Source organism: Halichoerus grypus, chromosome 2, assembly GCF_964656455.1.
Source record: "Halichoerus grypus chromosome 2, mHalGry1.hap1.1, whole genome shotgun sequence".
NCBI lineage: Eukaryota > Metazoa > Chordata > Mammalia > Carnivora > Phocidae > Halichoerus > Halichoerus grypus.
The window spans coordinates 123,091,203-123,102,629 of record NC_135713.1 but is presented as its reverse complement, the minus strand read 5'-3'; the positions used below and the strand labels follow the sequence as shown (position 1 = coordinate 123,102,629).

At 36.6% G+C, this 11,427-nt stretch overlaps 1 protein-coding gene across 1 annotated transcript; it reads left to right on the top strand.

Annotated features, from left to right (window-relative positions):
* The first annotated feature begins 1,884 nt into the window (after positions 1-1,884).
* On the top strand, positions 1,885-7,681 carry LOC118549738 (F-box/LRR-repeat protein 21-like). Its single transcript, XM_078066416.1, is given in 4 exon segments — positions 1,885-2,250; positions 2,690-2,812; positions 6,104-6,275; positions 7,038-7,681. Coding segments are annotated over 4 exon segments (1,305 nt in total).
* Positions 7,682-11,427: the final 3,746 nt, after the last annotated feature.

Here is an 11,427-nt window from a genome sequence, read left to right as displayed (position 1 = left end):
ATTTGTGGATGAGTCTTAGACTCTGAAAATGAATGTACACAAAGAAAAAGAAAATTAAAATGTTATTTTTAATAGGATGACTGGTATTCATTTAATGTCTGTTGTTTATGGTGATTCAGCGAACTGGCAATTTAATATTTTACTGAATAAACAAAACAATCCATCCATGTTACATAAAGTCACTTTAATGTATAGCACAGTCCTTTTGTTTACAACTGCAAGGTAGTTTGCTAACCTGACACTTGGTTGAAATCTTATTTTACTTTTGGCTGTCCTGCCTTTCCATTGAAGGATTATATTAGGGATAACTCTCTTTGTGGTCATTTAGTGAAATTTTAACAATCCATTGATTGTTACAGAATGGATTGCTGTAAGTTTACCAAATGAAACATGTACAAGCAAAATGTCCATCAATGTGCTCCATATCAGAATTTAGGATCCATTGTTCATTCTTTTACCTTACCTGGGCCAACATATTTCAATTTGGGAATTAAAATTAAGGAGTAGGGCAGCCCTTTCAAAATAAGCATATTTTGAAAAAAGAGCCAAAATAAGAATATTTTGAATAAACTTTGAATTATTGGTGTCACCAGTTTGATATATTCTATATAACTGGTTAAGTCATACTAAATGTATGTGATAGCTCTTTTGCCTAATGCTTGAGATACAGCTTTGCACCTGCTTTTGTTTTCCATTTTAGTTTTCCAAACCCTAAAGATGACCCTTCATTTTGTTCAGCAACTTTATAGGTCAGCCCTGCTTTGGGATCCAACTCTCTATTATGGCTAAAAGTGTTTCACATCAGGCAGAGATATATACATTTCTAACATTCAGGGATGAAAAGTGGGTTAAGTAGTCAACTGAAGTTAAATAAAGTGGAGAACCACTCTTTCCATTATTTTGTCTCTCAAATAATTGAATACTTAAACACTTTGGATTCTTATGTAGAATATATGTACAAGATAACCCTATATACTTGGGTATATCTGGACCTGAAATTTGTTGTAACATAGTTGTGTCTCAAGCTGGCTCCTACGTGGAGATTCATCATGCCTTTTTGTTGGGGAAGAATGCTCATCCCTTTGCTATTTTACATTTGCTCCTGAGGGTCAGGTGTGTTGCTGTGTCCTGGGTGTCACCTGAAAATTGTGCTTCAAATTAAGTTATGAAATTAGTTCAGAGAAATGCATTAGATAATTTAAGACAACAAGAACGACTGCAACATTTATTAAGCCTTTACTATATGTTCTGGCACTTAAGTACTTTAATCCTCACAACTGCCTTATGAGATTAGGTATTGCTGTTTTCCCTGCTTTTCAGATGAGAGGAGGCTGAAGCTTAAATTTATTCAAAAAGGGATCACATGGTTAGTAAATGGCTGAGCTGGGGCTTTTCCAGGCCTCTGCTTTTGATAACGTTTTACTGTCTTTCAGGACCCCAGGAATTGTTAGCACAATTGCATTGTGATGCTTTCTTCTCTGTAGGAGATAGTAAGAATACAGTAATTGACCAGGAATAAACCTGTGAGACACACTGCTTCCATGGACATTCCCATTTGGAAGCCTCCCCAACCATTCCCTCCCATACACGAACTCAATCACATGTCATTGCTTTATTTTTCCAGTGCAACTTGTCCCCATGTCAGGGATGGGGCATTTATCGTGGTATTTCACCATTTGACCGTAGCCCTTGGAGAGCAAGCTCCCTCTTACTTACCTCTGTATCCCTAGCACATGGCACTTCCTATCAGTGCGATGCAGTGGAAGATTACTATTAAAATTTGTGTAACTGTTTTTCATTTTCTGATGTTACTCTGTGCGATTAGAGTACAGATGTCTGATGGATATATGGAAAATATGATCACAAAATCTTAATGTTTACAGAATGAAGAGGAACAATTTATCTGTTGTGAATAAAATTGTCTGGTCTTCACCAGCTGTGAAACAACCAAAAGTTGGGTTCTACTCTTCTCTCAACCACACCCATACGCACACTGTCTTTCTAGACTGGGGGAGTTTGCCTCACCATGTAGTATTACGCATTTTTCAGTAACTTCCTTTAATAGTTCGGGCCTGGGCGTCTTTAGTATGTAGGAAATGGAATGAAGTTTTTCATATTCCTGACCTTTGGAGAAAGTTTGAATTCGAACTGAACCAATCAGTGACTTTATATTTTAAGTCCACCCATCCCGATCTCATTCAGCAGATCATTAAAAGGCATGATACCCATCTCCAGTATGTCAGCTTTAAGGTAAGAAAAATAAGCATTAAATAGCAACGAGTTACGTTTCATTAATGTCATTTTTGTGTATCTAGATCCTTATGTGGAAGCAGTCAGTGAATTTAGCAGAATTTTTACTCCAAGCTATGTCCTGCTTTTCTGTAATTATTTGCATAGATTGAGGTGTAGAACTTGAGCTGTAACTTAAACCTCAGTTTCCTTCATCTGGATGGTATTACTAAAATTCAGGTCATTGTAAAGGATTTGAAAGTCTGGAGCACTTAGAAAGTTACTTTGTCATCAGCTCTATTTCTCACTTTTTGTCTGAGACCTTTTGTATAAAGAAGAAATACTAATTTGTTTATAGCTTGACAGGATACATACAATTTTGCAATTGAATTCTGTTACATAGTTCTATTTCCAGTATAACTCACTTTCAGGAAATAAAGATTTAAAATTGTTTTTATAGGTGGATAGTAGTACTGAGTCAGCGGAAGCTGCCTGTGATATACTTTCTTAGCTGGCAAATTGTTCTATCCAGGCCTTGGGCTTGATTTCAATGGCCAAGCCAAGTTTTATGAATGTGTCAAAGGTATAAAGATACCAAGCTTTTTTGTGAGAGACACAAAAATTCTCAACTATTTCAATCTAGGCCAAAAGGATTCTTTTCCTAAAAACATACCACATCCTCCTTATGTTCAAAGAATTACTTAAAGCAGTTTTCTTTTGACTAACGCTTACTTTTGCTGAAATAGCTTATGCATGGTTTCATCCTTTGGATATATTTTGTAATTTTAATCGTTGTTTCTACGGTAGCTATCATTAATATAAAATTTAGATGTTATACTTAGGATTTTTAAGTGCCAGTTAGTTTCTTTGAATATAGAGTGTGTATGGCCAGTAGTGGATGTTTTTCTTGTCATTCTGTATCCTCTCCATTGGAGGTTAGAACAATATAGTACTAAATGAACTATACCAGTTAGGATGATGTTGGATTCTGTAAAATAGAAACTCCGAAACAATAGTAGCTTAAACAACACGGCTGGAGTTTCTTTCTCTTACATTAAAGAAATCCATGCATGAACATAGCTGGTATGAAGTTGTTAGGACCCCGAGCTCCTTCCAGGTATCCCGTGTTCTTGTAGGCATTTCAGATGGCTTTCTGAGCTCCAGCCATCACATCCTGTTCTAGGCAGGAGGGTGGAGGAAATGGGGAAAGAAGGGTATGCCCCCTGCTTTTCAAGGAACGCTAGCCATGAGTACCACATAATGTTTCTGTTGCTGTCTCATTGGCCAACACTTAACTGTGTGGCCAGAACCAGGTTTCTGGGAGATGAAGAACGTTTTTTAGTGGACTGGTAATGTGCCCAGCTCAAAATTGAGACCCAATTACCAAAGAAAGGATGAATGGGTGTTAGGAAGCCACCAGCCGTCCCTGCCGCATAAACTAACTGTCTTCATTCAGGCTTCAGCTTGGATTCCATCTCCTGGGGCAGCCTTCCTAAACCACTTTGGCTAAAGCAGCGGCCCTTCTTCCAGTTAACACTCTGCTGTGTGAATACGTATTTTCTTTACATCATTCCTGAGTACTTGAAATTACTGTCATTATTTACATGTCTGTCCTCATCCCCTAGAACAAAACATACACTCTTTGAAGGCAAGGGATTCTGTTTTGCTTACTTACCATTAGAAACCCGGAGTTAGAGTGTAGTACCTAATATATAATAAACACTAAGTTATGGTTGTCAGTAAAACTGGCTGATGGAAACCTTCCTGGGGAAGAGAATAGAGGAATAGTAGCATCTTCTCTCTCATAAACTAGGTCATGGCTCTCAAGCATTTCACTAGCCTGTTTAACTTGTCAAGAGATAGTCGGGGGAAAATGGGTCATTTGGGGATTAGAGTAATATGAGCAATCAGATGAAAACTTACTACGTCTCAGTAGTTATTCCTTGTGTATGAATGATGGAGTCAGCTTAGCCTGAAATTCTTAGAGTCTCTGCTGTCTCAAATGCTGCACATCCACTTCGGTTCTGGGCTAGCTGGTGTAGTCACCAGCGCGAGGCAACAGGGATTAGCAGACTTCCTTCCTTGCAAGCTCTGCCTTTACAGTAAAATGAGTCGAGTGGCTTCTGGCAAAGTCGTGCATCTCTCTGGGTGTCAGTTTTTTCACTTGTCAACTGAGGAAAGATAGGATAAAAGTGCAGTATTTTGCTAGGCGTAAAGAGTGCTAAAGGAGTATGTGGATACCATCATGAGGCATGTCCTCTAATGCTGAAATACAGCCTTCAGGACTAAGAGTCCACTGAGAGTTGATTAAAGGGAAAAAATAAACTTTATATTTCTTAAGGAAAAAGTGATGTATTTCTCTAATAATTTTTGGCACAGTAAAATTTAGTAAAGAGATCTAGCCATCCACCATTTAAAAATTTATATTAATCAAATTACAATTAATATAAACCAGTATGTTTTTTAATAAATGAATTGAGAGTTATAACCAATTTGGTCATTGTCATAGGAGTAAAAGAACCTTTGGTAGAATCCAAATTGACTTTGAAAAAGGAAAAATGATCATGCCTGGATTTGGTTTTCAGATTTTCTATCTGTGTCAAAAAATACTGATCTGAAAACTTGTGAAATTGTACCGATTTTGGAGTCAAACTATAAATAAGCTTTTGTTTGTCAATCTTCAAAACATAGAAAGTTTTTTAAATGTATCTTTATTGGGACACCTGGGTGACTCAGTCGGTTAAGCACATGTTTAGGTCATGTTTTCAGGGTCCTGGCATCGAGCCCCACATCCAGCTCCCTGCTCAGCGGGGATTCTGCTTCTCCCTTTCTCTCTGCTCCTTCCCCCTGCTCGTGCTCGCTCTCCCTTTCTCTCTCTCAAATAAATAAATAAAAATCTTAAAAAAAAATCTTAAAAATTAGGGGCGCCTGGGTGGCTCAGTCGGTTAAGCATCTGCCTTCCACTCAGGTCATGATCCCGGGGTCCTGGGATTGAGCCCCACGTCAGGCTCCCTGCTCAGCAGGGAGCCCTGCTTCTCCTTCTCCCTCTGCTGCTCCCTCTGCTTGTGCTCTCTCTCTCTCTAAAATCTTAAAAAAAAAAAAAAAAAAAGATCTTAAAAATTAAAAAAAATCTTAAAAAATCTTAAAACGTTTCTTTATTTAGATAACTTTCTAGCAAGAAGCATATCAATGAAGAATAAGATCATTTATTTATTCATCAACAAATATTTATTGATCTCCTACAATGTGCCAGATATTATTTTAGGTGGAAATATAGGAGTGAATAAAACATGAAAATTTTGTTTATTCTATGGCAGGGGTTGAAAAGGGTCCGACAGTAAGTATTATGGGCTTCACAGACTGTAGTACTGGGGCTCCTCCACTCCAGTCTCGTAGTGTGAAAGCAGACATAGTGCGTAAATGAAGGAGCGTGGCGCGTGCCAGTCAAACTTTGTGGACACTGGAAGTTTCTTGTAATTTTCACATGTCACAAAATATTATTCTGGACAAAATTTTTTTCAACCGTTTACAAATACAAAAACCATTTTGGACTCAAGAGCCGGACAGTAACAGACTAGGCTGGATTTGGCCTGCAGGTCATAATTTGCCAACCCCTATTCTAGGAAATAAGTACAGTTATATCCTTTTAATATTGAAAATCAAGTCCTTAGGATTGAAATAATTGGAAGGTGTGTTATGAAATCTTTGAGAAATGTTTTTGACTGGCTAATGGTGTCATGAAAAATGCTAATATGTTGATCGCTTTTACTATGTTATTGTTAGTATCTGTTGATATAGTTTCAATGAACTATTTGATTGAAGCTGTAGATTTTTAAATAATATTTTCATAATTCTTTTCTTATTGCCGTGCAAGTCCCATTTTGTGTCAGCACTTAGAGTTGTCTTTGTCAACTCAAAATCATTATCATCGATCAAAGTTGAAGACACACCAGTGGATGATCTTTCATTGAAAATTCTAGTGGCCAACAATAGTGATACTCTAAGACTCCTAAAAATAAGTAGCTGTCCTCATGTTTCCTCTGATGGTAGGTTATATCTTTTTAAGCTTGGATGATGTCTTTTATATACTATGTATAATATATATTATATATAATGTATATAATATATACTATCATACTGTTTGTATAGTATATAACATATAGTATAATAGTATATAGTATATATGTATGTATATTATATATATTATAGTATATAGTATATATGTATACTATATGTATGTATACTGTACTATATATATATTATACTTTATGTACATATTGAAAACTACATGCTTATGAAACATAATTGAAAAAAGTAATCTTTTTTCGAAAAGAAGTCTTAATCCATAAGGTAGACATAGTTTAAATTGCTTCTAAAAGTATTTTAGTCATATGTATATTTTATTATACATGTTTTTATTATTACATATATAGATATATGTGTAATATATATATGTATACATAAATATATGTATATATCTATATCTATCTTGACATCATGAGAGAGAGAGAGAGAGAGCCAAAGAGAGATCTAGTGGGGCGGGGGGAGGGTAGAAGGAGAGGGAGAGAGAATCCTCAAGCAGACTCCCTACTGAGCACAGAGCCCAGTGCGGGGCTCCATCCCAGGACCCTGAGATCATTACCTGAGCCAAAATCAAGACTCAGCCACTTAACTGACCAAGTCACCCAGGCACCCCGTTTGATGTCTATTTTAGCAAATAATGAATAACTGATGTCAAATTTAAGTTTATGTTATATTAGTATCAGTGTGATTCTTGGTTCTTAAGAATTTTTCCCCATTTCCCGCAGGAATCCTTTGTGTAGCTGATCACTGCCAGGGCCTTAGAGAACTGGCATTGAATTATTACATTCTAAGTGATGAACTTCTCCTAGCACTTTCAAGTCAAACTCATGTTAACCTAGAGCATCTTCGAATTGATGCTGTGAGTGAAAATCCTGGACAAATTGAATTTCATTCTATTAAAAAACAAAGTTGGGATGCACTTATTAAACACTCCCCTGGAGTGGATGTTGTTATGTATTTCTTTTTATATGAAGAAGAATTTGAGGCATTCTTCAAAGAAGAAACCCCTGTTACTCACCTTTATTTTGGTCGCTCAGTAAGCAAAGCAATTCTAGGACGGATAGGTCTTAACTGTCCACGACTAATTGCGTTAGTGGTATGTGCTAATGGTCTTCAGACTCCTGATACTGAACTTATTTGTATTGCTGAACACTGTAAAAACTTAACAGCCTTGGACCTCAGTGAATGTGAAGTTAGCTGCAGTGCATTCATTGAATTTGTAAGACTGTGTGGGAAAAGGCTAACCCAGCTCTCTGTAATGGAAGACGTTTTGATCCCTGATGATGAGTATAGCCTAGATAAAGTTCACACTGAAGTCGCCAAACACCTGGGAAGAATATGGTTCCCTGATGTCCTGCCTGTCTGGTAATTGGCTACCAAAGATTGTTAATTTTTTTTTAAACCATTAAGATTAGCTTCTTTCTTTCTATGCAAATATAAATTTTAAGATACATTGCTGAACTATTTTAGGTAAAATATCTTATCATTTGCAAACTGTCTTAATGGATTGCAGCAGAAACATTTGAAAAATTATGAGAAATGTTTAGCCAGAAATTTCCATAAATAGGACATAGACCCTGTATTGTGGATTAGGTGGTAGGTAGTAGGCTAAAAACTACACGTGGTTTGTAGATGAGTCCCTCAGCCTTTGTTGAAGGCACATTTTAGCTTGCTAAATAAATTTATAATATTGAGCTTTGGATCCCTAAATTATGACATTTATAACTTTATACTGCTTTAATTGCTTCTCCTTCATCTTGATATGAATATATTTTACAAGATATGTAGTATTAAAATCTAAGAGTAAAATAAAGGTATAGACATAGAGGCTGACTTAATTGTACTTAATTTTTAGCACTATATAAGATCATATTCTAACTCAAACAATTTCTAATTTCTAACACACTTTGAATTCTACTTTAGTACATTAACTCGGGAGAAGATGGGCATGAGATTAAAATTAATACTGATCATTTTGTAAAGAGACTGTGATTGTTAATTGATTAAATATGCTACTGAGATCGCTTCTCGGCCTTTTGGCTAAGATCAAGTGAAAAAAGTACATTTTGCGGAGTGTCTTTGGGGAGGGAATCTGCATGTACTGACCTACTACTCTGTCTGGAACCGTGCTAGAGATCCTTTGCAGAAGTGATCTTATAATTTAATTAGTAACCCAGCTAAAACTCTTTAGTTACAGATTACCTTTAGAGTAAAGATATATCCTTAAAATGATCTACAAGACCCTACATGGTCTGGCATCTCCCTGCTTCTTTGCCCTCATTGCTCACGGAGCTTCCCCTTGCCCTTCTGCTCCATTCTCTTGCAGGTCCTTAAGACTGTCATGGGCCCTGTAGTCAGAGTGTATGAGGATATAGTCTCTTTCTACTTAATCGCGCTCTTTGCTCCCTCAGATCTTTCCTTTAGATGTCATTTCCTCAGGAAAGTCTCTGGCTCTCAGCACTCTGTGACTTCCATTTGTGCACTTACCACCATTGTAATTTGCCATTTACTTGTATGATTATTCTCTGCTAATTCCACTGCACTGTGAGCTTTATCAGTGCAAGATCACTGTCAGGTTTTGTTCCTGTTGTATCCCCAGCATCTAGCATAATATTAGGCTAATAGTAGACACTCAGTAAATTTTACTTAGGTACTTTCATTTCCAGAGTTGTTCCCTTATGTCTTTCTCCAACATCTTCATTTTCTTTCTAAGAAAGCAATTAAACTTAAAAAAAAATGTTTATTATTTTCCAGCTTTAAACATTTTTTAATTAGGAAAAAAATTTAAGTATTCTTACCTGTTAAATTAGAATTAGGATACCTTGTGGTTTGTAAGTGGTAATTTTTAAAAAGAGCATATTTTATGTCTCTTTTTTTTAGAGAGTTACTTGTGCAAGCATTCTCCACACTGTACCACATCCTTTCTCAAGGTGAGCTCTGTAAGAACGGGCATCTTCCCTCCTTCACCTTTGTGTTTGAGACTCTCAGACTGCTGTGTGGCACATTCATATACCCTCAATAAATGTGAGTGGAGCTGAAATACTGTTTAAAGAATCAGATTCTTAAAGACAGTTGTTACTGTTGCAGATCATGTGATTTATACCTTAAGATTTCGGGAGAGTACAGAAGCAACATATCATAGGGCACTCAAGGTCTGGTTAGGATAACGGGACAGACATAAAGGAAATGGCAAACCTGAGTTGGAGGGTCAGGCTGGTTGGAGGTCAGAGCAATGGTGGAAATACTGAAGAGGTGAACTCTGGTCTCACTGGCTAACGTGATGTGTACTGGAGGAGTAGGGTGGGAGTGCATATACCTGTATAGTGGGTGGTAGGATGCCAGTGTTGGTTTCACTAAAGAGTAAAACAGAGAGGGACTGACTAAGGGAGATCAAGGTGGAGTTTCTCCCTGTTGCCTGCTAGCACAGAACGATAATGAGTACCCGTGGCCTCTTGTACATTGATGAGAAGTTGCCACTCTAAACGGTGGTCTTTAGTAGTGGTCTTTAGTAGTGGTTTTTAGTAGTCGGACCTAGTGAACTAAGCACTATAAGAACTCTTAAAGGAAAACTCAATAGAATTGATCAGCTCATTTTGATGACCCTGGTTGGCCTAACATACTGGGTTTATAAATTCAATAGCAAACATTTTTAGGATAGCCAAATCAAGACAAGAAAACAGAGAGTATTTTTATGCTTTATATAATGAAAATGTCTCCATTTACTTTGGAAGTCTATGGAAAGTACTGTTTACTTAAGATTAGAGGATTCTAGATTAAAATGGCCACTTATCTTGTTCTTCCATTAAATTACTTTTCTGCAGAAAACTCAAAACATTTTATAAGTAAAAATTAATTGTGTTTGCATTATTAATTTACAATCATCAAACCTAGTATCTGGGTCACAGTTTTCAAAGTATATTTTACAGTCATTTTCACTAAGGAAAAATATGTTATTCAGTACCATCACTTCTCTGTCATTTGAACCTTAACAGTACTTTATTTTTTTTATTTTTATTTTTTAAAGATTTTATTTATTTATTTGAGAGAGAGAGAATGAGAGAGAGCACATGAGAGGGGTTAGGGTCAGAGGGAGAAGCAGACTCCCTGCCGAGCAGGGAGCCCGATGCGGGACTCGATCCAGGGACTCCAGGATAATGACCTGAGCCGAAGGCAGTCGCTTAACCAACTGAGCCACCCAGGCGCCCCTGAACCTTAACAATACTTTAAACTGAACATTTTGACACCCAAATCTAAAAAGAAAAGGAAATTAAAAAAAAAAAAAAAAAAAAACCCTCTGATGAAGCACACCAGAGGGCGCCATATTCTGGTTCTTCCTGAGAGAGCAGTCCTTTAGACTGAAGTTTGCATTTCCATTGAACAGATATGAGAGTGCTTATGGAGTGCTAGGCAGAAGGCACCGTTCTTGCTCTGCCTTGCAGAAGCTCTCCATTCCAGGTAACGAGTCTGGTTTTTAAAACAATCACTTAAGAAGGTTAATTATTTATTGTTCAAACATTTTAGAGCTCCTTTAAAAATTGTTTTCAAAGTCTCTGTGCTAATTCCTATTTTGTGTTCTGAATGGGAACCCAGCCTTTGTCCTTTGAAAGCAAATTTAGTTTCTGGAAACAACCAAAAGTGATTTGGCACTAAGGAGATTAATAAGGTAGATGGTCAAACCAGACAGTGTTGGTTATAGTTTTTTTTAAAAAAAACCTAAAAATTAAATTCTTAATTTAATTAACATCTCATGTAAAAACATTTACATGAGATGTTAAGATATGGTAGAGAATAATATGTAATTGGATATGAGAATTTACCAGTTGTGTTGTAGAGACTGAAGTGAGAGTCATCATTAACTCTTTCTTCTTTCGACCATCCACCGGCAAGTCTTGTTACTTACTGTAACATGTTATCATAATAAATACTCATGAAATCACCTCCCAGCTGTAAAATGACAACATTGACATGACAATAACTTTAATTTTTCTGCGTGGCTTCCCTTACTTAGTCCTGAGGTAACTAGTGTTCATCATTTGCTTGACTTCCTTTTCATATACTTTTATCACATATATATGTGTTCCTAAAAATTACATTTTGGTTTTAATTGTTTTGACT